Source organism: Crocodylus siamensis, chromosome 4, assembly GCF_052110815.1.
Source record: "Crocodylus siamensis isolate JL-2025a chromosome 4, ASM5211081v1, whole genome shotgun sequence".
Classification (NCBI taxonomy): Eukaryota; Metazoa; Chordata; order Crocodylia; family Crocodylidae; genus Crocodylus; species Crocodylus siamensis.
The window spans coordinates 6,756,556-6,783,273 of NC_143398.1; the positions used below are offsets into that span (position 1 = coordinate 6,756,556).

The 26,718-nt window shown below is 51.4% G+C and overlaps 1 protein-coding gene across 1 annotated transcript in view; it reads left to right on the forward strand.

Annotated features, from left to right (window-relative positions):
• PLXNA4 (plexin A4) overlaps nucleotides 1-26,718 on the forward strand; it is a 533,592-nt gene that overhangs the window by 458,652 nt on the left and 48,222 nt on the right. The window contains exons 18-24 of the mRNA XM_090041550.1: nucleotides 705-944; nucleotides 2,385-2,531; nucleotides 4,861-5,095; nucleotides 6,491-6,633; nucleotides 10,368-10,636; nucleotides 14,928-14,994; nucleotides 20,973-21,119. Of these exons, the coding sequence (XP_089897676.1) occupies nucleotides 705-944; nucleotides 2,385-2,531; nucleotides 4,861-5,095; nucleotides 6,491-6,633; nucleotides 10,368-10,636; nucleotides 14,928-14,994; nucleotides 20,973-21,119 (1,248 nt within the window). The remainder of the gene's footprint in view (nucleotides 1-704; nucleotides 945-2,384; nucleotides 2,532-4,860; nucleotides 5,096-6,490; nucleotides 6,634-10,367; nucleotides 10,637-14,927; nucleotides 14,995-20,972; nucleotides 21,120-26,718) is intronic.

Below are 26,718 nucleotides of genomic sequence, written 5' to 3' on the forward strand. Positions count from 1 at the left end.
GTGCATACATGCCAACCAGATGAGAGCAAAGCTGCTGTTGGACCCATTTTATAGATGGGCAACTGAGGCATGGAGACAATCAGTGATTTACTCAACATTATCTGGGGACCATGTGAATGGCAAAACCAAGCACCAAATACCCACCTCCCTTGAGTCCTGATCCAGGATTGTAAACACAAGGTTGTCCTCTGGAGCCAGACTTGGAGAGCCCCACAGTTTAGGACAGTGCATTATCTAGCCTGTAATAAAGATAAAAGCTACTGGTAAGATGAGACTTCTCAGTCAGATGCAGATTTGGAGCAAGTCTCAAAGCAGGGAAGCCAAGTGGGGGTGGAGCTGTAGCTTTGGTGGTGCAGCTCTGCATTGAGGCAGAGGTGAAGAAAAATCAGGGTTGATGCAGGATGCTAGCACTGGCATCCTTGGAAACCGAAGTCTCTCCGAGGAGGTGCCACGTAAGCAGAAGCCCTGAGACAGCAAAGCCTCCTACAAGAAGAATGGGATTTCCATGCCCTTTGCAGTCTAGTTGATTGTACCCTCCAGAGGGATGGATGTAGATGTGGAGTGACAATGGTACCCCAGGCAGGGCGACCCTCTTGGAGGTAGGGGTGAAGTGAGATACTGTCGCGGAATGGGTTTTATTCTCCTGTAAAGTGTTTGGTCGAGTGGGTTCATCTTAAAAGTCCATATTGGCTTCTTCCCTCGAGATCTGTGAGGTGCAGAACTCCACCGAGATGACCTGCCAGGCTCCAGCACTGGCGGTCGACCCCAATTACCAGTCTGATCTAGCTGAGCGCCCAGAAGAGTTCGGCTTCATCCTGGACAACGTGCAGTCCCTGCTGATCCTCAACAAAACCAACTTCACCTACTACCCCAACCCAGTGTTTGAGGTTTTCAACCCTGCAGGAGTCCTGGAACTGAAGCCGGGAAGCCCCATCATACTGAAGGTGAGGGTGTGGGGGAAAGGGATGGAGATTCAGAGAATGGTGATGCCTCTTAGAAATGCATTTGATGTTCAAATCGCTGCACCTGCCAGTATTGCACCAGTCACGCGGAGGTCCCCACCGACATCCCACCAGTCCAAGAAGACCACCTACACGCGTCCACACGTTCTTCCACACACAAGAGAGGCTCTGCCAACATCCCAGCAGTCACAGCACTGCACCCAGTGACATCAAATCATAGAAAATTAGGATTGGAAGGGACATTAGGAGGTCACAACTAGTCCACCCCCCTGCCCCAACCAGATCATCCCAGCCAGGGCTTTGTCGAGCAAGGCCTTAAAAACCAAGGATAGAAACTGCACCATGTCTCTACGTAACCTGTTCTAGTGTTTCACTACCCTCCTAGTGAGAAAGTTTTCCCTAATATTCAATCTAAACCTCCCTTGCTGCAACTTGAGCCCATTGCTCCTTGTTCTGCCGCCTGCTGCCACTGCTGAGACATCTCAGCCATCGCAGCATTGTGGTCACATCACCAAACATGGCTAGCACCCACCAAAATCCTACCAGTCATAGCCCAGGCACCCACGTACAGCAAACACCCACCAATCGGAGCCCAACACCTACTAACACAGTGCCAATCACAACCCAGCACCCTCCAACATTTTCCTAATCACAGCGCAGCACCTGGGGCGGACAGAGGCATGGGCGAACTGGACGGCTACCTGGGGCCTGGATAGAAACGGGGCCCAAAAATGGTAATTTTTTTCCCATTGTCCGATTATTATTATCATCATCTCTGGCAAAGTGGGGCTCGATACTACAAGTTTGCCTAGGTACAGCACTGGCAGCACCCGCCAGCGTCCTGGAGTGCCCCATTAATTAACGATGACCGGAGCAGATGTGAGCTTGTTCTCTGCAAACCTCATGTGCAGATTAGGTTTATAGCAACTGAGAGTCCTGCCCTATACAGCTTTAGTACTTGACAATATGGCCATTAGGACACCCCAGCTTGCCTCTGTCTGGATTTATAAAGGCCTTTCATTCACTGCTGAGCTGATCCAAAAACAGCCCCTTTGTGTTTTGAGACTTGCCAGAAGTCAGAGCACTTTATGAACAGTGTCCATCGCAGCGCCTCGAAGTGATTCATGTGGAAAGCAGTAACCGCACGCACAAATGCCCACCTGCCCATTCCAATGATGCATCCATTTGGCACATATAAGGGTATTTTGTGGGGACTGTTACTTGCCTGAATGCATCCCAATCATCCCAGAGAGGCAGTAGCAGGGCAGCCTGTACCTATCTGTGCCAGTCTGCATCTACATTACAGGGCAAGGCAGGGAGCAATGAGCTAAAAAGGGCTTGTCTAGGGATGGCAGTCATGTTGCAGGAGCAGACCCACGTAATGCTTTGCTGATGCATGTGTGGGTTTGCTCCTCTCACTAGGGCAAGAACCTGATCCCTCCCGTGGCTGGAGGGAACGCCAAGCTGAACTACACGGTGCTGGTCGGGGAGAAGCCCTGCACAGTGACAGTGTCGGATGTGCAGCTGCTGTGCGAGTCCCCGAATCTCATTGGACGGCACAAAGTGATGGTAAGTGAGGCCGTGACATGAGACTTTCCCCAGGTGGGATCTTACCGCCAGGAGCGTGGGGATATATGTTGCGGCACAGTACGCCAGCCCTGGAATAGGACTGACAGCATTCACAGATTGGAGACTGGCCCTGAATTTAGTTGTTCTGTTTTTGGGGATACCCTCTGGAGGAAACCCATATCTCTTGCACAGTGCCAGCTGTACGGTGCCAATGCCCTCGTCCAATGTGGCTTCATGCATTGGCAGGTCAGCCCTGTGCCCAGCACTGGTTGCAGCAACCATCAGCATGGAAAGGCTTAAAGTCTGTCTCTGGAGAGAGGAAGAGAGTGCAGGGCACTGGCTGCAGGGTTGTGGGGCTAAACAGTTCAATGCTATTTTCATGATTAAATACTATTTTTTCTTATTATTTCTAGCTGGGACTATGAGGAAATAAAAAGAATAGGATTGGGAGCTTGGAAACTGTGCTTCTTCTTTTCTCTGTGATGACTGTCTTTCCTTTTTTTCTCTTTTCCCTTCTTTTCAATCATTCGCATACTGCAGTCCCAAGGGGTGATGGCAAAATAGGCAGAAAAATCCCTTTTCATATTACAACCTTATTGATAGAGAGAATGAATGTAGAAATGACATCACACCATGGACAAGCCAACCAACTGTTAGACATGGCCACTGTCAACAAATATTGATGATCAATGTTTTTGATTGGCCCTGATCGATGTAGTCCTCCCCCGCAGCTGGTTATATGGATTGTTGCATTCCTGTGAAGAGAGATTTTCAGAGATTGATGGTGATAAAATATTGGGTTACTTGAGGAGAGATTGTTTTCTGATGAGTCAGAGCAATGAATTTGAGGTGACAAGTCCTGGCTTCTGTGTTTGACTCGCTGTGTGACCTTGGACTAGTCATTCAACCTCCATGGGCTGGATTTTCTGTCTGTAAAATGGAGATGCTAATCCTTGCTAGCCCCATGGGAATATTATTGCAGGTCTTAATTAACTCACAGTTGTAAAGCACATTAAGATCCTGCAAGGGAAGCACTAGTGAAGTGAAATGGATCCCTCTCGGTGCGAACTCCAAGGGTATGACATCATGGGTTCCCCGATACTCTTCTGGAGTGCAACATGTTCAGCAAAGGTGCAGACAGAGAGAGGCTGACAAATAAACCCCAGTGAACTGGTGAGGATGGGAATCAAATCGGCTCTTTACAGGACGTGGGTATTCTCTTGTCACTATAGAAAAAAAACCCAATCTCCAGTCAATTTAGTGGAGCAAGCCCTAAATTAATCAAACAAGAGATGCCACTCGAAATGCAGGAAGACAGTGCTTAAATATTTTAGTGAGCATCAGTATTAAGGGTGAGTTATACATTTGTCATCAATCTACAAGCTCGGGGTTGTTGCTCTGACAGTGTCTGGGCTGTGAACCAAAGGCAGAAAGTTCCTTGCAGTGAAAGCAGGATTACGTGGGGAACCGCGGGTCTGGGGAACGCCTTCGCCAATGCAGCTTGGCATTGCTGGTACTCAAGTTAGTACTCACTGCGTTCCACACGAGTGTCACGGTGATGATAAGCATCAACTGTCCGATCTCTGGGGCCTAATATGCCATGGACCAAACCGCTGAACATCCCAGGTCTTGCAAAAATGGAGGGGGGGGGCTGTTCTCCCCCCAGTATTGTGACAGTGAATTAAGCATGGCGGGGTACAGTGAGACCTCAGAATAAGGAAGCAGGCAACAGCAGGGTTTTGCACCAGTGTGACCTTGATCTTGTCCAACTGTCTTCAAGGCAGATGGTTTTTACTTCGAGCAGGGGGTTGGACTAGATGAGATTTCCTGAGGTCCCTTCCAACCTTTATTTTCTATGATACAGAGAAAGTTTCAGGAGGGGAGGGCAGAAATGAAAGGCAGGGGCAGAGGACTGGGTGAATTTGCTTGGAGATGCAGAGAAGGGAAGGTGAAGCACTAAGATGAGAGATTTAGGAAAGCTCTTTCTGACACAGCCTGTAAGTGGATGGTGCATCTGTTCAATGATGCTTAAGATCTCACCCTCCCACTAGCTTTGTGCTGGGTGGCTGGGTTCGGTACCTCTTCAGGAAGAAGAGACCTAGCTCAAGAGGAATCACTAGAGTCACCTCTAGCAGCACCCTGGGGCTGTCTTGCATCCAGACCCTAAGCACCTCAGGGTCCTGTTTAGCTTGTGAGACTAGCTGGGGTGCCCAACTCAGGTGCTGCTGCTACAGGTATAACTTTCCCAGTCACTGAGGAACAGATGGAGGTCCTGGGAGCTCCTGAGTCTGGGGTTTTCTGACATGACTCTCTCCTGATTTCCCCCTAGGCTCGGGTGGGAGGGATGGAGTTCTCCCCTGGGACGGTCTACATCTCCCCGGACAGCCCGCTCAGTCTGCCTGCCATCGTCAGCATTGCTGTGGCCGGGGGCCTGCTCATCATCTTCATCGTGGCCGTGCTGATTGCCTACAAACGCAAGTCCCGGGAGAGTGACCTGACCCTGAAGCGGCTGCAGATGCAGATGGACAACCTGGAGTCCAGGGTGGCGCTGGAATGCAAGGAAGGTACGAGGGAGAGGAGAGGAGAGGCCCTGGGGCCAAAGAGTCTCCTCTCATTCGGCAGGTCACAGCAGGTAGAGCAGGGGCGGACAATTTTTTTGGCTGGTGAGCTGTGGAGGGCCGCATGGATAGCCCTGTCCCTTGATAATTGCCTCGCCTCCCGGTAGCTATCCTGGGACTGGACATCCCACCCCCTAACCCCTGACCAGAAATCCCTCCCCGTGTCTCTCCACCCCAAATACTTCTTTTGGGATGGGGGGGAGGGTTGCCATTTCTGAACCAGAAAACAACCAAATCACATGCTTAACTAGAAGTCAAACACCTACTATAATATATATTAATTTTATTACAAAAAATGTTTGTCATGATTTGTGTTTGTGTACTGTATATAGAAGGGATTGATTGCATAGACACTCAAAAATAAAGTATCGCACTTTCATATTGTGTGTGTATGGTGGAGTGTGAGGTGTGGTTGAGGGTGGGGGTATGTATGGTGGGGCGCAGGAGTGAGTGTGTATGGTAGGAAGTATGTGTATGGTATGGTATGTGTGGGTGTATAGTAGGGTATGTATGTAAGTGTATGGTGGGGGTGTGGGTGTGTGTGTCTGGTAGGGGATGTGGGAGTATGTATGTTTATGGTAGGCAGTGTATGTGTGTGTCTCCGTGTGTATGGTGGGGGTGTGTATGGTAAGGGGTGTGCATGCATATATATGGTAGGGGGTGTTTGTGTGTGTCAGCATGGTAGAGGAGTGTGTGTGTGTATGATGGGGTGTGGGGGGGTGATTATGGTGGGGCCTGTGTACGTATGGTGGGGTGTGGGGGGGATTGTGAAGGGGTATGGCGGTGGAGGGGCATAAGGTAGGTTGGGATGTATGTTGGTGGGGTTGTGTAGGCAGGGTGTGGGTGTGTGAGGTTTGCGGGGTATGAGTGAGAGTGGGGGGCGTAGGGACTCCCCACGCACTCCTCCACATGGCACTGCCGGCATCATCACCAGGCGGGTGCTCAGGGTGCTCGTGCCCGGTGCAGGCGCTGATCCCCGGCGAGGCACGGATTTAGCTTCTCTAGGCTTGAGAGTATCAGAACCTAGGTTCTGATTTAGACCCAGATCAGTTCAAAGCATTTCCTTTGGCTGGCCAAACCATGCTGAGAACTGGATTAGCTGAACCCCTTTCTCAGTGTCTGACCCCATGCAGACTTTGTGTGTCATCAGACCCTGGAGAGAAGCTGACAGGTGGGGGGGATGCTCAGCCCACTACCTTGCCACCTTCTCCATCCATTTATTTCCTCCTTCCCTCTCCTGGTACAGGTTATACCAGCATGGGGGGCAGCCCAGCTCTTTTCAGATAGTGTCAAGGTGCAAATCCAGGGCAGCAGTGTAATGCAAGTGGGTTTTTGTCTCAGCTTTTGCGGAGCTTCAAACGGACATTCACGAGCTCACGAGTGATTTGGATGGTGCTGGGATCCCCTTCCTCGATTACCGGACCTACACCATGAGGGTGCTTTTCCCAGGCATTGAAGACCACCCTGTCCTGAGGGATTTGGAGGTAAGAAAGAGAATAATGAACATCTCATCCCACCTGCTCACTCTGTGCTTTCCCATCCCGTCCAGTATGGAAGGGACACCATTGCAATGCCAACAGGCTGTGCGTCACACGAGCTCAATGCAGTGGGGCGCAGCCTCTTTCCCTAGGGCATTAAGCTACATTACCATCTCAAGGCACAGACAGGCGTAACATTTATGCTGGTGTAATCAGCCCTACATCAGTGCAAAACAGTCGGCAACAGATGATACAAACCCATCAACTGAGGCAACTTCCCAGTCTCACGGAGAGTTACCCTGGAAAGACTCTGGGCTGAACCTCTGGGCACAGGTTACACCAGTTTTGATGGTATGTGTCCACATCCATCCTGGGGTACTCTTTTGCTAAAGGGAAATGGTTATTACCTATCCCCTGTCCCCTAGTAACCAATGTGAATTATCTAAGGAATGTGTACATCTATCCATGCGACAGGACCCCCACAGAGCCATATACCCACAGCACAGTGTACCCTGGCATCTGGCTCCTGTCTTTCTTTAGCAGGGCTCAGAAATGATTGGCAGCACCCAGAGGAGATATTTTGTTAACACGTGCACCAGGCTCTGGAACTGCTGAGCATTGTCCTAACAAAGGAGCCTTCAGTGTAATTCCACTTGCTCGCAACAGGGCCTCAGGCTCTCGGTGTTTTTTCCAACATCGTCCAGACTGAACACCTTGGTGGCAGGGGGCGGGTAGGGCCGCTGTGCCCCCAGAGCAGCCTGCGTTACATCACCGGTGCTAATAAGCTCGGTATGCCTGATACCAGTCCCATATGAACATCCACCCTCATTGCAAAACCACTTCAGAGGTGGCATGGCCAGTGGCTCTGCTACAGGGAACCGGGCTGGGTGAGCAGGAATGTGCTGCAAGCCAAGACCAGGGCGTGCGCTGGCAAGGTGCTCGGCAAAAATTTGGCAGGCTGTGTGCTTAGGAGAGGCCCAGGAGTGGGTTAATATAGGGAACACCCGAGGCCAGGGCTGAGGTGCTTTGGCAGCTCCGCTCACAGGCTGGACCCAGCACAGCAGCCGAAGAGGATGGAGCTGGTGCTCTTTGCAGCCTGGAGCAATGTAATTGCAGAGCAGTCACTGTTAAAGCACCACTGCTGCCAAGGGTGGGAGAGACCAGTTGTTTCATGCCCCGCAGTAAGTACAGGGGCATCTCTGATGCCATTTGCCAGGAACTGGGGCAGCTGTTCCCTTTCCACAGCAGCCATGTGCTTGCAGCATGGACTCACTCTGGGGCTCCTTCTGCTCTGCTCCATGCAGAGGAGCTAAGGCAGCTGCAGTGCGAGCAGAGAATAGTGTTCGCTGTACACACACACTCGCCCAGACAGGCCTGTGCACCTGAGGCCAATTCTGGTTTTGCAAGCCTCACTGAGGGGAGCTGAGCATAGGATTTTGCCCATCCGATATAGGTATTCACATGTGCTCCCACCTGCACACTTATGCCCCTACACATATGCATCCCTACACACAGAATCCTAGACGTGTACACATGCAGATGCACACACAGAGCCTTGTATGCCCATATACATGTGTTCACACATACCCCTCTACATGCCCACATGCATGTATGCATGCCCTTGTACACACACACACACACACGCACACACAGATTTTTCCTTTCCTTTGCTGCCAATCCCTAGAAACTGAACCATTTCTTCTGCCTTCCCTCCCCCCGCCGCCCACTTCACCATCATTTCAGTACAGGCATCTTTTTTTCCCTGCCCTCTAGACACCAGCAGCTCTTTCAAGAACAACCCCCTTTGCTTCAAAAAGCCAGAGCTGGGCTCCCACCTGCTTCCCTGGCTGCAGAGCCAAGCAAGAGTTAAAAGGAGTGAAGTGAAAGTGCGCACCAGGCCTGGGTCCGGCCAGCCCAGGCTTCCCTATAGAAACTAATTGTTGGGAAAAGGCCCAACGCGGGGCCCATTCTGAGCAGCCTCCCCTTGCCAGCACGCTTGCTAATTAACTGCTTCCATACCCGGCAGAAATAAACTTTTTGCTGCTTCATAATAGCCCGGGGGTAGACAATATTAAACATTCAAGCGAGTGAGTTAGGAATAATTATTACCTTGCTGCCTGGGATCAGGGAGGGTTTTGATGGTTTGTTTGCATTGCTTATTTATTTCTTTATTGCTTTACAACTCGATTGGCAATCTGCAAGCTCCGGCAAAAATGAACACTCCTTAAGGCAGCCCCACGCCAGCCAGGCAGTTAGATCCTGGTTCCTGCCACTGTTTGAAGCCTCGGTGTCAATAATTTGCTTTGATGCTCTGTCCTGCAGATGGGTTTGTTGCAGCAGAGATCTCTGAGGAGTTGAGAGCGAGTTGGCAGGTTGCTGCCTAGTGCCCATGTCTGTACTTTGTGGATGGGTTGAATGAGGTTATTCAGCACCTCTTGATGAAGCGTGGTCCAGGAATAGCAGGGGGCGAAGATGCAGGGAAGGTGTTGGTAGAGCTGGGAAAGTGGCTGAAAGGATTGGTATAGCTGTGTGGGTTGGTACCACATTGGCAGCCCGGGTCTCGGGTGCAGATCCTCCCTGGCAGAACTGTGGGTCAGGACCTAGGCTGGACTCATACTTGCTGTAAGTAAAGCTTGAGGTGCAGAGCAGGAGAGGGTCTGAATGGTAACACTGTGGGCAAAGGGGCAGGGCAGATGGCAAGAGCTGCACAGCAGGGGATGCTGCAAGGAGGGAGCCCAAGCAGCTTGAGAAGGAAATAGCAGGGGGGTGGAGGTCAGCATTGAGCTGCATTGACGGCTCCACGGGAAGCCCAGGACTGGAATAGCAATGAGTGCTGCAGGGGAAGCTGCCACTCATCAGGAGAGCTGGACTGGAAGAGCAGAGGCTGCTTCAGGGGAGGGCAAAGGCACATTGGCAGAGTCCCTGGGACTGGAGTAGCAGGGGCTGTTTCCAGGTAGAAGCAAAGTCCACAGGACAAGGGTGTGGAGGGTATGCACAGGTCAGGGTGCTGCCGGTCACGACTGAGATCCAGAACAACGATACATGCTTCAGGTCAGGATCGAGGGAAGCTGCCCCAGGGGGTAACCTTGCAGAGCACACATCCTCCACCCTCTGCCTGGATCTAATCAATGCCATTAACTCTTCACCTTTGTGAGCACAGTATTCACAGAGGGACAGAGAGAGAAATAACAGCATCACCTCACCATTTCCTAACATGCAACTAAGTGTACTCTTAAATTTCTACCTTTGTGATCGCCCACTTTGATCCTCTTGCCTCCTTAAAGGACCCTCCGTGCAATAGAAGGGTACCTCACCTGTGCGATGGACATAATTAATGTTCTAGATTCCTTGTAGCATTATTAGGGGACCAACAAAGCCCTTCTGCCATCCCCATCCTGCCTTCTGCTCAGGACCAAATTCTGTGCCCTGAAGTCCTAGCACATCAACTTGGGTGGGGGAAAGCCCTGTCTGAGTGGGGAGGCTGTGGCATGAGGCAGAGCAGGGATGGGTTGGGATGAGCTGCATGCCATGGGTGGTGAGGGCCTGGTCAGGATGAGCCCATGCAATGAGTGGTATGAGAAGGGATGGGCAGCTCCAGGCTGGTAGGTGCTAGGTGTAGAGAATGGGATGGTCAAGCACGGTTGGCACCGTGCTCTGAAGTCATTACGTGGCACAGAGAGACTCCTTGAGGGCTAGTTAATGTCTTGGCATTAAGGACATCTCCTTTCTCCTTGCACCAGGTGCCTGGCTACCGGCAGGAGCGGGTGGAGAAGGGCCTGAAGCTCTTTGCCCAACTCATCAACAACAAGGTGTTTCTGCTGTCCTTCATCCGCACCCTGGAGTCCCAGCGCAGCTTCTCCATGCGGGACCGTGGCAATGTGGCCTCGCTCATCATGACCGTGCTGCAGAGCAAGCTGGAGTACGCCACCGACGTCCTCAAGCAGCTGCTGGCCGACCTCATCGACAAGAACCTGGAGAGCAAAAACCATCCCAAGCTGCTGCTGAGGAGGTGAGTTGTCACTGGGCTGGAAATCACATAGTGGCATGTGTGCATGCACCACTGCCCCCCATGAGCCAGGGCAGAGGCCACGGTCTCTGCCAGTGGAAAGGCCCCAATTTTGTTCGATCCTGCTCGCGAAGGGGGGTGAAAGGGCAGGACAATGCAGAGCAGATCTCCCATTGCCACCAGTGAGTGGTTTTCACTGAAAACTTGCGTCTCCAGAGCAGGACACAGTCTCTGCAGGAGCCATTCACTATGTTCTGGGCTGTCACTGGTTTATCTTCATGCAATGGCACCCTGCAACGATCTGTGCCCTTTAAACCACTTTGTTTCTCATCCTCCCCCTCCCTGTCCCTTTTCCTATCTTTGCAAGTCTCCTCTTGTCCTTACCTCTGAATTTCCCCACCCCCTGCCATAAGGTGTAGTATCCAATGGATTTCACTCTTCCCCTCTCTCCAGCCATGCCAATGATCAGTGATTAATAATGAATGTTGATGCTGAGCTTGATGCTTTAGCCTGATCCTTTAATCAGGTGGATAGGGACAGAGGAGTTTACACCTTGGAGTCAGCACTTCAGGCTTGACTTGCAAACTCAGGCAGCCGTCAATGCTTGGCTTACCTTGGGGTCACACCTAGACCGATGTCTCTACAGCCAGGGGAGCTAGAAAGGTGCTTTATGATGAATGGAAAGGTGGAGAAGCTAAATATGTCCCCCTGGCAGAAATATATCAAGAAGTCTGACATTCCTGGGTCAGTGTGCACATGTGTGTCTGTTTGTGCGTAAGCATGTGCTCACCACCGTCTTCTATTGGATGGAGCCAGAACTCCTCTGTGTGTCATAGCCCCTGCAGAGTTATGGACACACAGAGAGTCTCCCTCAACTCCAGTGACAGGGCTGCAGCCCACTGCAGGAGAGGAAGGTTGTGAGTCCTATCCCAGCCATCACTGCTAAAGGCTGAGTGGTCCCATGAGCTGTGTTGCGAACCCTGTATCCATGGATCTGATAGGTACTTTCAAGCTGATGTTCCCCTGTGCTGCAGGTGTGAAAGTGCTGCACCCGCCCACTTGCATGCAGCATTTCTGTGAAAATGGGCACAGTGAGTAGGGGCAGGAGACTGGGTTGGATCAGTCGTGTAAGGGGATCACTTGAATTGATAGGCCCTGCTGCTGCTGCTGTGTCTGGGCAGTGCCTACTTCCCTTCGCCTGGGGAGGTGGGGTATGTGCTGTGGAAAGGCATCTCCGAGCTCTCCCCCCCAGCAGCTCTGCACTTGCTTGACTTTTCCCTGTTCAAACCAGGCCGTGCACAGGACTCTGTACACCGTCGTGCAGGGGCAAATGCAGAACAGCCCCCCCACTGGTGACTGGCCCCTGGTCCCTGGAGAGGCTCTGTGTTCCCTGGGGGCTCTGAGGGAGGTGTAAGCCATGCTGAGAGGGAGGGTTTGACCTGGTCAACTGTCTGTTGTGGAGCAGCAGGAGAAAGGGGAGTGATTGTAGTCATCTTGCAGCAGCATCCTAGCCTGGCTGGCATCTTCCCACTGCCACCCAGGCAGGCTGGCTGCTGTCTCTGAGTCTCCTGCTCTCACACAGACTCCTTTCCCCTTGGTCTCTCCTCTCACCTCACTCCATCCCTTCTACCTTTGGTCCTGCTCCTCCTGTCTCCCAAGCTCTCCCTTCTTGTCGTCTCAGGGCTTCATTCCTTTTCTCTGTCAACCTAAGCCACCCCCTCCATCCTTGAGGATGGCATTTGGGAACGGGAGCCAGAGCACAGAGGAGCCACCTCCCCAGTGCCAGGCATGGGAGTACTGGCAGAGGGACTGGGCTGGTTCTTTCTGCAATGGAGGCTGCCGCCAGGCAGAGCCCCATGATGTTCATCCTGAATGCCAGTCCTTGGGGTGGTTCAGCTCTCGAATTAGGCTAAGCTGTCTTTGAGGCCCAGCAGCCATGGCGGGTGACCAGCCAACTTCACCTTTTCCACCCCACATACACAAATGGTGCCCCTCACCCCCTGTTTGGTGAGCCCCAATGCCTGGATGTCAGGCCTGGCTCCTTAGCATCAGTCAGAGCAGAGGGAGGTTCCTGCCTTGTAGCTCGCAAGAAATGCTGAAAGCCCTGCATTGCATGGCTCCATACCATCCCTACACTGTGCCCCATGCCTGCAGAGGCTGGATAAAATGGGCTCAGGATGGGCAGTGCTGCATTTGCCTTTGTCACAGCAGAGCTGAGCTTCTGACATGCTGTGAGCATAGGGCTGTACGGTGCAGACAGGCCCTGCCCGCAGGTGCCTGCTGCCCAGCAGGTATCAGTCCACATGCGGCAGTGGAGGCTCAGAGACTTGTGCTGTGTGACCTAAGTTATGCAAAGCACCCCAGGCTCTGTGACCTTTGCACTGTACTAGGCACAAGTTGTACAAACTCAAGGAGCACCAAGCTGTTGGACGTGCTGGGAACGTGGGTCACATGAGCACCCTGCTGTATGATGCTGATCGATCATGGCCATGTGTGGGACAGCCAGCAAACCCAACTGGTGAAAGGCAGTGTGTAAGCTCCCAGCTGTGGGACCCTCCACTTCACAGTCTGTTGGGGTGCAGTGAGTCAGCACTGGGCTGCAGGGCTCTGCGAAGGGGCTGATTGGCAAGGAAGGATCTCTGCATGGAGACTCTTGGGCAGCTGGGAGTGACAGGGATTAGGGTCTACCATCTGCAGCCCTGTTTTCTGCTTGCATCGTAGGGAATGGATTAAGGATGCACGTGGGTCAGATGGGATTGGGAGTGCAGGCACCAGGTAAATCAGCTCCTCTCACCCCCAGTTTGATCACAAAGTGACTCTGGGAACAGTGGAAGTGTAGTGGAAACAGGGTTCAATCTAAAGCAAGCAGTAGTGGGAAGAAGCAGTCTCCTATTCTCTGCGCCATAGCAGCAGGGCTCTGCTTTGATTGAGACCACTGCCAGAATACAAATGCACAATCAGGCTAGCAAAGACCCTGGTCTGCTGTCTTCTCCCTCCAGAGCCAGCAGCCTCGTGCTTATGCACAAGAACCAAGTAGCAAACGCAAATAGGCACTGGGTGAAGCTGTCACAGCTTGGCCAGGGCATCAGAAAACATCACGAGCAAACAGGATGCATTAGCGGTGACATGGAAATGCTGTCACTCCAGCAAGCTTGGGCCTGTGATGACCAGAGACTGGAAACAAGCTTTGTTCTTGCCATGTGGAGCCACAGATCCTTGCCTTGGTGCCACAAAGCTTGGCATCATAGGACCATAGGAAAGTAGGGCTGGAAAGGACCTCACGAACGTTCAGCCCCTGGCTCAAGGATGGATCATCCCTAACTAAACCACTTGCTTATGCCAATGTGACTGGCCCCCAGTTTTGCCTCAGTCCTCACTCAGGCAAAGCTCCCACTGAAGAATCAACATGGGTTTTTGCCTGAGTAAGAACTAAATATTGATGGATTTTGGGCTCAGGCTTTGCCCCACGAGTTTTCCCTTTTATCACCTTCAGTACAGTCAGCAGGTATCACCACTGCCCAAAGAATAGTAACCAGTGAATTTCCTCCCATGGGTCAGTCCTGTGGTCCTGAGCATTTTCCGGCCTTTCCTGCTGTTACCCTCACAGCAGCCCTGGGCAACAGGAGTGTGCTTTTCCCCTGCTCCATCAGGTTAGCTGGACTCAGAGGGACTCAGTGGTCTCACTGTAAGCTTGTGGTAGGAGCAGGGATTGGGACTCAGGTGTCCTGTGCGCCAGGTCCAAATACCAACCCCACACCCATACCAGTCAGGCCCCCCACACCCAGTATGACCAGACCCTGATGGTCACACCTCATGCCAGGCTTTTGTTGGGGTACAAGAGAGGTGCAGTTGGACCCTGGAGCCTGCCCTGTTGGGCGTTTCTGGTATCTCCCTATTTCTGCATGAAATCCAGGATTTATTCACCCCAGTATTTAAAAATGTAATTCTTCCCCTTTGAACTCAAAGCAGGATGTCCAAGGACCTCAGTAGAGTGGGAAGAGAATTAACTAGGTTCCTTGAACCACCAGAAAAAGATGTTGAGTCCTCCGATGCCTGGATAAAGATCCTAGTTGCTTTGGATTTAGCCTGATCTTTGCTTCGCTTTGCTTCTTCCAAGGAACAAACAGTGCCTGTTTTGCTGCCCTAGTGGGACCAACAGGAGCCACCACAAACACTCCTGTTGTGTGCTCATCACCTCTTGCACTTGGCAGTAAAATGCCCCATGAACCTTTGGGCTGAACACCATGACTAACCCATCTCTTCCATGCCCTTTCTCTTCCTGTGGTGATTCTAGGACAGAGTCCGTGGCAGAGAAAATGCTCACCAACTGGTTCACCTTCCTGCTCTACAAGTTCCTCAAGGTAAGAGGAGGTGGCATGCTTGGACTCCAGACTGTGCCATTCATACATTGTTTTTGGCTCTTAGAGGGTGCTAGTGCTTTTGGACATGCCAGAAAGGAGGGCTGCTGCCATTAAAAGGTCACGGGTCATGACAAGAGGATGTACATGAAGGCAGTTGTTTTATCCTGGCCTAACAAGCTGGTGTGAGGACTGTCTGGGGATGGAGAAGGTGGCAGCGTGGTGGTGAGGGATGCTGGCAGAGGGTCCAATGGGTTGCTGTTCTATGTGTGGACCATGTGCAGAGATGAGTTTGGGGGACTAGTGTAAGAAGGATGGGGAATCAGCATGCAGGGGGAACTCAGTGCAGCAGGAAGTCTGCACTCAGGAACAGAAGAGCCCTTTTTGAGGTGAGGTCAGCCTCCATCACTGAGAACTCATGATTCCTTTCCTCACTGGCAGCTTCCTGGGACCATAGTAGCTGATGAGGTTTCCTCTTACTGAGGTTGTTAAAGCAAACATATACAAAGCCTCTACTGCTCTTTACTGTTCTCTCATACAAGACTTATCTTCTGACCTTCACCTTGGTCATAGACCCTTCAGGTCATAGTGCAAACTATTGACTGTTTGGAGCAAGAGAAGCTCCAAGCAACATCCTCTTGCTTTGGCCAGAGCACAGTGCTGACTTGAGGCTCTCAGGCCTATCTGGGATGAGTCCTCTCTGCTTCCCTTAATGCAGGTATCAGTATCCGAAAACTGCCAGCATCATCTTTGCCAGCAGAACAGCCAGAGAGATAACAGGTTATAGAGACTGGCCCTCATCTTCCACCCATAACAATAGTGCCTCCTAACCAGGCCTGAAGCAGGTTGGCAGGGAGGTGGGTGTAACAGGGGACCATTTCCAGGGCAGTCAAGGACTCCCGGTGGCACCCCAGTGTCCTCTTTATTTCACTCTACTTTGGGAACAGGCTCCCCTTCTCTCGCTTGCCACGTCTTGATGTTTATTTTGGTTCTCAAAAGGGCGATTGCCCCATGGGGTTCCCAGATCGGGTCTTCACTCCAGAGCACCCAGAGGTGAGGAGCTCCTGCCTTTTTGGTCCCTTCACTGTGCCCCATACCTTGCAGGAGTATTATTCCCTCTGTTGGGTCTCAGCCAACTTTGCCTCTGCCCCTTTAATGTAGAAAGGCTATCTAGCCTAGACCCACTGTGTCAGGCTCGGGTTTGAGGCAATGGCTTTAATTCAGGGATGGGCAAAGTTTGGCCCACAGCCCGGATCTGGTTGGCAGTGGACTCCCATTTCCCAGCCGCCCCTGTGCATGGCTGGGGTTGGTCTCCTTGGAGACCCCAGCCACAGCTGCATGGGAAAGCTGAAGGCTGGAGTTGTCATGGAGACCAGCTGCAACCATGCAGCAGAGCAGGGCAGGGGGCTGCTCCAGAGCCACTGGGGTCTTGCAATGGGGGCAGCTTGCTCCAGAACCAGGGCAGAGCCATGATCTGTAGCCTGTATGCTTTGGGCATGGGTGAGCAGGAAAGGGGTCATGGCTCTGCCCCTGCTCCAGACCAGGCTGTTATCACTGCAAGGAGCTGGGGCAGAGCGGTGATCCCCTGCTTTTGCACCCCTGCCCAGAGTGTTCAGGCTACAGATCACAGCTCTGCCCTGGCTTCGGAGCAAGCTGCCCCCATCGCAGATCCCAGTGGCTCTGGAGAGGACCCTGTCCCTGCTTTGCAGTGCACACTTCCAGCCCGGCTGTGGCTGGTCTCCATGGCAACTGCAGCCAGAGCTTTCCCGTGCAGCTGTGGCTGGGGTCTCCATAGAGACCAGCCCCAGCCATGTGGGCAGGGGCTGTTGGGAAATGGAGTCCAGCTGCCAGCCAGATAAGCCAATTTGCCTACCCCTACTCTAATCAATCTCCTCCCACCTCCATGGCCCTGGCCCCATGTAGCTGTGCCCCTCTGGCACTGGGTTCTCTGGCTCTGTAAGTGTCCCCCTCTAGCCACTGAGAGCTCCACCTCCCCTTATAGCCTCATATCATGCCCACCGGGTTAAACTACAACATAACACTAAGCCCCTGGGCTATAACAAAGTAAAGATAATAGAATTAGCATGCCTGCCTACCCTGGGCTTCTTCACTCCAGGTGCTGTGTCCTGTACCCTGGCCAGCACAGCTGTTTTCTTCCAGGCTCTGGGGCCTTCAGGAGCTGCACACTCTGCCTTCACCTGGGCTGGCTGCCTCCCAACCCGGGGCTTATGTAGCTCTGGCCTTAGCTCTCCCCTGGCCAGCTGCAGGGCTTCCCTTAACCCCTATTCTGCTACCAGGTTGTGAAAACTGTGGCCTTAATGGGGCCACTCAGCTTTCTAGTAACAGGGCTAGGGTTCCCTGTTATGTACCTCTGCCCCTTGTCTTTTGTCTGGGGTTTTTTCTTCCTCTCCAAACCTTCCTCTTCCTCCTACTGTTATGAGAAGTCAGCACTCACGTTTTGGGTCTTTGGACTGCGTTCCACTACAAAACAGTACAGCTGAAGACTGAGAGCCCACCTCATTAGCCTTGCATTGTCTGTCTTCATGCTCTGCAGCCATTGCAGCAGGGCATATTCAGTGGTTAAGATGAATTTACACCCCCACAAATAGTACCGAAGTGTTTCTACTACCCATTTGATTGCCAAAAACTCCTTCTCTGCTGTGGCATAGTTCTTCTCAGGGGGGCGTAATTTTCTGCTTACATAGGCGAGCAGGTATTCCTAATCTCCATCCTTTTGAACTAACACTGCACCAATGGCTGTGTTTGATGAGTCCATCTGTACCATGAATCCAGTGTATATAGCAGCAGGGGCTGACAGAGTGCTTCTTTCACCTCCTGAAATGCTCTTTCCACCTCAGGTGTCCAAATCACTTTGGTTGGGGCTCCAGCCCATATTAGCTCTGTCAGGGGCACCACTCATGGCTGGGCCATCTAGCTTAGACCCACTGTATTGGGCTCGGCTTTGCGGCACTGGCTCTAATCAATCTCCTCCCTAGCTGTGCTCCTCTGGAGCTGGGCTCTCCAGCCCTGTAGCTTGTGTCTCTCTGGGCACTAATGAGGCCTCCACCTCCCCTTATAGCCTCATCCCAAAACCACCTGGTTAAACTACAACATAACACTAATCCCTTGGGCTATAACAAAATGAAAATAATAGAGACAGCATGCCTGCCTCTGGGGCCCTCAACCCAGGGTAGTATTCCAGCCTTGACTCCCATGGAGGGGTTTCCAAACCAGTGCTGACTTTTGCTCATATTAAACCTAACTGGGAACTCTCCATGCATCAGCTAGACCACCAGAGCTTCACAACTCATGCCCATCTAGTAGAGAGCTAAGCCTTGCTGCCATGCCTGGCCAGACTAGAGACTAGGCATCTAGCTGGCCCTGTGTCTGCTGAGCTTCTCAGAGCCCCAGTTCTCTTAGCAGGAAAGTTTTGAAGGTCCCTGGAAGGTAATTTCAGTGGCTTCTCATTTCAGCTTCCCATTCTCATCTGAAAGGCGGGGATAGAAGGAGGTGACTTGCTAAAGCTCTGCTTTTGTAATAGGCTTTTTTCCCTCACTCAGCTTCTTGTCTTCCTGCCTTAGCCCGAACCCAGGCCTGATAAGGGCAATAGACAGGCACACGGAAGCAATATGCTGCTGGCAGATAAGCTAATTAAGTGGCAGACAGGTGTAAGAACAGAGAAAGGGGCCACTTTGCTTCAGATTATTAACTTGTTTTCTCCAGGATTTACACCAGAGGCAAATGACCTCGCTCATTGACTGGGGACAAATTGCTGGAAGGGAGGAGAAGTGCCGCAGAAGGGTGGGAGGGTGGCAGGATGGAAGCAGAAAAGAGGAAAGCCAAGGGAAAGACTGAGCAAGTTGGGGAGGGGCAATGCAAAAGCAGGGAGGGGAGGAAGGACAAATGGAAAATGGAGAATGGGGTGAAAAGGAAGAGGAGTGCAGTGTCACCGCCAGGCAGGGGTCGTTATCCCTCTGAGGCTGTGCCTGTGCATGTGCTAATTTTCTAGCTTGCTGTCCCCACATTCATCTGCCTCCATGGTTGGATGGGAAAGGAAATTCCCTGTGCAGTTCTCCCCACTGGGCCACAATTGCCAGCCCTGGGGATGCCCAGGAGCAGGAGCGCTGACACCTAGTGCCAGCAGGGCTGCCCTTTCCATAGCAGAGAGGCCCAAAGCTTCCCAGTGATTTGTCTAGCCAGCCCAAAACCAGCACTGCACTGCCTTGCTCTGCCCTGGCCCCAGCTCCCAGAGAGGTGGCCCTGAGCAGTGACCTCCTGTCAGGACTGCAGAGAAGGATCTGGGGGTTACAGTGGACCACAGGCTGAATATGAGCCAACAGCATCTCTCATTGCAAAGAAAGGCAACAGCATCCTGGGCTGTTTTAACAGGAGTGTCACCTGCAAATCAAGGGAAGGGATTCTTCTGCTCTATTTGGTGCTGGTGAGGTCTCACCTATGTCCAGTTTTGGACCCCACACATCAAGAAGGATATGGACAGATTGGGAAGAGGCCAGTGGAGAGCAGCAAAAATGATTAGAGGCTTGGGAAGCAAGACTTAAAAGGATGGGCTGAAAGAGCAAGGGGTTATTTAGTCTGGAGAAGACTGAGGAGGGATTTGATAGCACTCTTCAAATACCCGAAGGTCGATGTTAAAGGGGATGGAGATGGGGTTTTCTTTGTGGCTGTAGGGGACAGGACTAAGAGCAATGCCTCCAAATGGCAGCAGAGGAAGGTCAAGTTGGCTATCAGGATGAACATGGTGACTCTGAGGGTGGTCGAGTGTTGGAACAGGCATCTAGAGAAGTGGTTTAATCTCCATCCCTGGAAAATTTTAAGAGCAGGTTGGACAGACACTTTGCTGAGATAGTTTAGTCAGGATTGATCTTGCCTTGGTTGAGTTAGACTAGATGATCTCGTATTGTCAGGTCCCTTCCAACCCTTCTGTCCTACGATCCATGGTTCCTCGTCTTTACCTGTGGCAGGCTAGGGCATCATGTCTTGTGTTGAAGTTTTACTGAGATGTTAGGGATTTGTATTTGTATAGGATTTTTTTTGGATAAGAATGATCCTGCCTCAGGCAGGGGGTGGGACTAGATGACCTTTGGAGGTGCCATCCAGACCTACTTCTCTATGATCCTACGATCAGGGCTCTGACCAAGGCTGAGCTTGGTGTGTCTGTCCCATCAAGGAGGAGAACGTAGCACTGGTTCGAGGCAGAGATGCATCTGTTTGACAGCCCTGCTGACCACAGTCCTTTCCAGGCATGAAACACATACACAGCACAGGCGCTGCAGGGCAAGCCTCCCTCCTACTATCCTGCCAGGGAGTCTCAGTCCTGATGCACAGCAGTTTCCAGGAGACCCCAAGGTGGGCAAGTTTCCAACTGTTCAGGTCTTTTGCGACCTCTGAGGGTTTTAGTTGGCCTTATCTCCCTGACTAAAGGCAAAACCCTCTGTGCATGCCCTGCCCAACATCTGGAGTCATTTAAAGACCAGAAAAGTTTGCTCTAATCAGAGCTCACGCGTGCCTTGGAGAATGTCTTTGCAGAAATTATTAAACCAGGCTTGACGATAGAGTTTCAGTCCATTGCACCTGGCCATGGTCACCTTGGTTGTTTTCTAGAGCAGTTTGTACAGGTAGGATAAGACAGTGGTTCTCAGCTGATGATATATTGATTAATTTTGGCACTTCAGGCTTTCAGGTCTTCTGCTCCCAGGTCCCCAAACCAGCTTCTGGTTAGAGCCGTCATGCACCATCTTGGCCTACTGATGTCCTAGGTCACCACGGCACTTGGGATGCTTGCATTCCCAAAGTTTGGAGCCACCAGAGCTCCCTGGTAGATTGGAGAGAGCACAGCCAAATAGGCCATCTGTGATGTGACAAAACTACAGTCTCAGCCTGGAAGATCAGGACTGGCTGATCTCAGGGGCATGATGTATTTGGGACATCACCTGGTTTTTGTTCCTCTTGTCTCCATGCAGGAGTGTGCCGGCGAACCTCTCTTCTCTCTCTTCTGCGCCATCAAACAGCAGATGGAAAAGGGCCCCATCGACTCCATCACCGGGGAAGCCCGATACTCGCTGAGTGAGGACAAGCTCATCAGGCAGCAGATTGACTACAAGACACTGGTAAGTCTTGCTCAGATCAAGGAGTCCTACCAGGGTCCTGAGGATCTCCTAAGCTAGAGTCAATTTGCCCAACCTCCCCTTGCCATTGAAGGCCACCACATGGACATTCACCCAAAAATGCACTATTAACATCTAACACTGCCACGGCATACAGTAAATGCCTCTGTTGTAGGAAGAAGGTTTGCAGTGGCTACTCCATGCCACTGCAGCTGGCCAGTTGCTCTGGCCAAGAGCAGTTCCAGGTGCTCAGAGAGGTTGCCAGCCCTGCGGGAGTGCTTGGGTTAGCTCAGTGTTGTACGGTATACATGCAGTTGCAGAGCTGGTGCATAGGCAGAGTTGAGATAAGAACGCGTGAGAATCTGACGATGGATCGTGCAAGTGAGGGTGTGGGCAGGAGACAAGGAAAGGGAGACTTGGACAAGGCTGTGCTTCTAAGGTGCTCAGAAGGGGCCTAATGGTAAATGACAGCATAAGCGCTCAGCTACAGGCCACGAAGAGTATCTGCATGGGCAATGCAGTATGTGGTCACTAAGCAGGCAGCTACGAGGTTGCCCCCCATGCTCTTGGCTTGGTGGGCTTGTCCCTTTGACGCCAACTCAGCAACGACTGAGGTCATGCTAACAACCACCCTGCACCAGAAGAGTTCTGCTTCCTGCAGAGCGTGCACAGGCCATGTTACAAAGCACCCCATGCAGTGTGTGTGCATACTGTGTTTCCGTACATCGCTCCTGTAGTGCCCTCTGCCCAGTTTTCTTCCTGTGGAAGGCTATCAAAGCTGAAATGGCATTGCCCTCCAGTTAGAGAGCAGCAGGTGCCCTCCCTCCTGCCCCTTTAGCACTGCCACAGCTTCTCTCTGCCTCCCTCCTCTCTGCCCTGTCACCAGCCATCCTCCCCACCCCCATGTCACAGCTTGCTTCCGCTCCAGGCTGCCACACTTTCCTATCCTGAAGAAACTGCCAGTTCAGCAGATCTTCTACACACTCTGTTTCTACACACGCTGTTAGCACAGGACATGCCAGTCTGCGGGGAATTCCTCCCCCGCACTCCATCTGGGTGCGTGCATACACGTGTGCATTTAGACACCGTCCCCCCGCCCAGCCTGGTCTCTCCCGACACACTTTCTGCTCCAAATGCAGATTATGGCTTGTGCCCAGGCATCGCAAGGATGATGATGGAAGCTTATCGGTTTGCTGAGAGTGAGGGATGCCTGGCCAGCTTGCAGTGCAGTGCTATGGAGAATACATGAGGAGAAGCCTGGCACCTGCAGTGGAGTCAGGCATGCCCAAGCTAGCTTTAAACTGACTAGCTTGCATCCAAAGAGTAGTCTGGTCATAGCAACACAGAGCTCACTGCAGGTTAAGTTACCCCACTTCTCAGCCAGGTTTAGCAGCCTATGCTGATCTCCATGCTTTCAGAGAGAGACAGCTCCCAATGCCTGCGCTAGCTAGCATAAAGCTAGCAGAGGTAGGTCCAGTGCTTGTAGAGTTACAGAAAATAAAGGCAGCATAGTTATAACTGGAGTGAAAGTGGAGCATAAAAGTAACAGTAGAGGAAGGAGGCACATCAAGGGGACCAGGAGGAAAGCAGAGGTGGGTGTAAGAAATGGAGGGAGGGGTTCACCAGCTGTGACAAATTTCTGATATCAGAGATGCATCTTCAGTGCAGGGAGAAGAAGCTGTGCGATGCCAGAGGGTGGAGGGGCAAAGCTGGGAGATCATCTCTATGTGCTCAGAGAGGTTTCAGCTTGCCAGCATCCTGGAGGTACAGGTGCTCAGCTGGTGTTCAGACTAACTGGCGTGTAGCAAGAATGTCATGTGCTGAGCTGCCTTTGTTCACAACACCCCGGTGGGACACGGGAATAAAAAAGGTAAGGACTGGATAGCCAGCTGGTTAAAATAAAATAACATGGGAGCATCCTCAAAGCTGGATCTCAACCCTGGACCGATGTATTTTGAGGTCTGGAAAAGCTCTGTTCACCTATGCTGACATCATTGGCCATCTCAAGAACTTCACAGAAAAGTCAGTGATTGCTTCGAGTTGCCATACTGTGTTTTCTGAGGATTCAGCCACTTCACAGGAATGCCTAATGAGACCAGATTTCAGGTTCACCTGGTCCAAAAACTTGGCATCATCTGCTGCATAGAAAGGTATAAGAAATCCAGTAAAAAGTTGGTATAGGATAACCCAACCTGACAGAAAGTTCCCTCTTCACATTGGTTAGTGGTTGGATAATGCCTCTGAAGCTCGAAAGCTAATAACCCATCCCACAGGGATTCCCATTTCTACAGATGTCATCTGTGTACCAGTGTTGGCTTTTAATGGTGACCAGTAGGGCTGTGTGAAGCAGCACCGTTCCCATTCGACTCCAGTTTCGCCAATTCGAGGAAACAGTGTTTTGTTTCGAGTTTCATTTTGTTTCAAAATCACCATTCTGTTTCCTTTCATCTAAACTGTTTCGCTATTTCGACGCTGTTTTAATGTTTCACCCATAGGTTATTATGGGGAAACATAAAATGGAGCAGGCAGGCAGATCGGGGGCACCCCCCACCCCTGGGAGGACTCTGGCACAGCCTCCGCACCCCTCCCAGATCTGCCTGATTTGCCCAGGAGCCAGTTGATGCTGCCTGGGGCCAGCGGGGCTGGGACAGATCAGCACGTGCGGGGACCCGCCGCCCCAATCCCAGGGTGGGAGAGGGTCCCTGCATAAGCTGATCTGCCCCTGCCCTGGCCCCCAGAGCTGGCTTGAGGAGGGTGTGGGGCCCAGGGCAGATCAGCTCATGCGGGGACTCTCCCCTACGCCAGGATTGGGCAGCAGGTCCTCACATGAGCTGGCCTGCCCCAGCCCCGCTGGCCCCAGGCAGCAGCACCCGGCTTCTGTTAGCCGGCAGGCAGATCGGGAGCTTGCACCCCCAGGAGGACTCCAGCACAGCCCCGCAGCCCTCCCAGGGGTGCGGACGAGTGTCCGATCTGCCTGCCAGATGACAGGATCTGGGTGCTGACGGCTGGGACCGGTGCTGAAGCCAGTAAGCCTGGCTTCAAAATTCAAAATGTTTTGAAACCCTTGTTTCATTTTGAAGCCGTTTCAAAGGCTTTTGCTTCATTTTGATTTCTTCAAAACGCGTCGAAACAGCTTCACAACGAAACGCCAGGTGAAATTTCACGTAGCCTTACTGACCAGTGATCGTGGGCACCTAACTAGGACCAACAGAGAAGAGATGGGAAGGCTGCCTATTGGCTATAACCTCCTAGCTGGAGGGTGTATTTAGAGGAGAACAGTCTCCTGTTGGGTATGGGGAAAAAGCCCCATTGCTTTAAATTGGAGAAATCAAAGAAGAATCATCCATTGGCCAATATTGTCGAGGTCTTCCTGAGCTGGTAGGATGTTTCCATCCTTAGCATCCCTGCAAGCACCATTGTGTTGTGGAGCAGCATTTCAGCTTTGTGACCCTCCCCAGGCCCTTCACACCTCTTCTGAAAAATCAGTCCTACATGAAAACACACTGATGAGCAAAATGGCACAGGAACCCAATGGAAAGGTCTATCCCGGCATCTCAAGACGAACAACATCCCCGTGGCCGAATGCACACAAAAAACTTTCCGCTGGTCACAAAGGAGCCATGAGTATCTCGGCAGCCGTTTTGCACAGCTCAGGCCAAAGAATCCATCCCACAGTCCCCGCATCACTCACATCACTGGGACAATAGCATCCCTTTCAGACAAAGATCCTCTCCTAGTTTAAAGGCTTCAGGTGAGCAAGAATCTCCCATGTCTCTAGCTAAATTGCTCCAAAGGTTAATTCTGAAGATTAAAATTCTGTACCTTTTTTCTGCTCTGAATGTGTCTGCCTTCAGCTTCCAGCCACTGAATCGTGTTATGCCTTGTTCTGCTCAATTAGAGATCTCTCGACTACCAGAAACCTCTCCTTTGCATAGGTACTTCTGGGTTGTGATGAATTCACTTCTTCACCCTGACTTGGAAAAAATTAATTGAGTGAGCTTCTTAAGTCTCTCCGCTGCACAGGAAGTTTTCCAAGATTTGAATCATTCTCGTGATTCTTTTTGCAACTTTCTCCAATTTTTCAGTGTCATCACTGAAGCCAGAAGAAGAACCGGGATAGTAAAAATGGTCAAAATTGTGCCATAGACAGAGGTAATATGCCTTCTCTCCTTCTGTTTGCAAGTTCCTTGCATGTACATCCAGATACAAGGTGGGGGTCCAGGCCTAATGGCTCACCCTGCCTTGGATGTTCAGGGAGAAAAGGTTATATAGGCAAGAGCAGACACATGGGAGTAGGAAGAGAAAAAATTAATTGCTTAGGTAATACAGAGGTGGGTGTAATCCAGGAGAAAGCATGCTTATATGACTGAGGACAGGACTTGGAAGAGGCTGATTTAATGAGTGACCCTGAGCAGGTGACTTCGTTTGCTTATTCCAAGACCTCACAAATCTTCCTTTTGCTACCTCTGTCTATCTCTTCTGGTTCAAATGTGATCTCGGCAGGGCTTGGACTCTTTTCTGCTCTGCAGTTGACAGTCCGTAGCAACATGAAATCCCAATCTCACTTGGAGAAACGGAGCAAAGGAGAGAAAAATGTAGACAACAGAGAGACAGAGCGATCGCTTACACCAAAGGAAATCCTTTTGACTGGGTACAAAGCAGCCAGTGAGAAGAGGTAGTAATTATACATCAGGCTGAACAAAGCTTCCCTCCATTCACTTGGTGGCGTTTGATGTTAATCAGCTTTCCCTCTTACGTCTCAAGAGCAAATATTTCCCGATAGGAATCTTAGCAGATTTACAGAGATCAGCTGCAGCGATGGAGATTAAAAGGAAGCAAAATATGAATGAGACTGTTCTTCCTTTTGGTCTCTCTCTGCTTTCATTTTTTCCCCCCACAATAAATAGACATTGTTCTGGAGTCTTTTGTAGTTTTTTAAATTCAAATGAAATAATGCTAGGCCTGATTTGATTGCTGTTAGTGTCATAGAGAAGTCCTAGATGTATCTCCCCTTCCTTCTCCATACTGGCTGGTGACCCCTTAGACCATCTGCAGTCACCATAGGGTTTCTTCTGTGCTTGGTGAGTTGCTACAGACACTGCAGACGGCCGTGCCCAGCCCCATCTGTAGGGCATGCAACAAAAGCACAGAGATCAGGGAGTGTGGGTCTTTTTAATGAAACATTTTTATTAATCAGTTGAAATATTGTTTTGCTGAGAAGAGACAGTGAGTCACTCATTGATGCTGGCACAGGAAATCAGAGCGGATGTCAGTGTTATAACTCAAGACTTTTTGCTTCTCCGGCATGATCCTCACCTACCAAGCTACCAAGTCTGGGGCTGGTTTCTCTCCAAGCCATGTGGCTCAGCCCGAGCAGCAAATCCTGCAGTTCTACATTTGGGAGAGGGGCCACTATTTTGGCTTTGCATAGCATTTTATTTGCTTTGGTGGGCATAAGCCATAGGCACGCAGCCTGCCTCAGAAATCAGTTGGTCAGAGAGAGGGTGAGAGGGAGCAGACAGGTCACTGGTAAGCTGCTCAGCATCTAAAACAAACCTAATCAACCTGGAGCCTTCTCAGCAATATTTATCTATATAGTCAT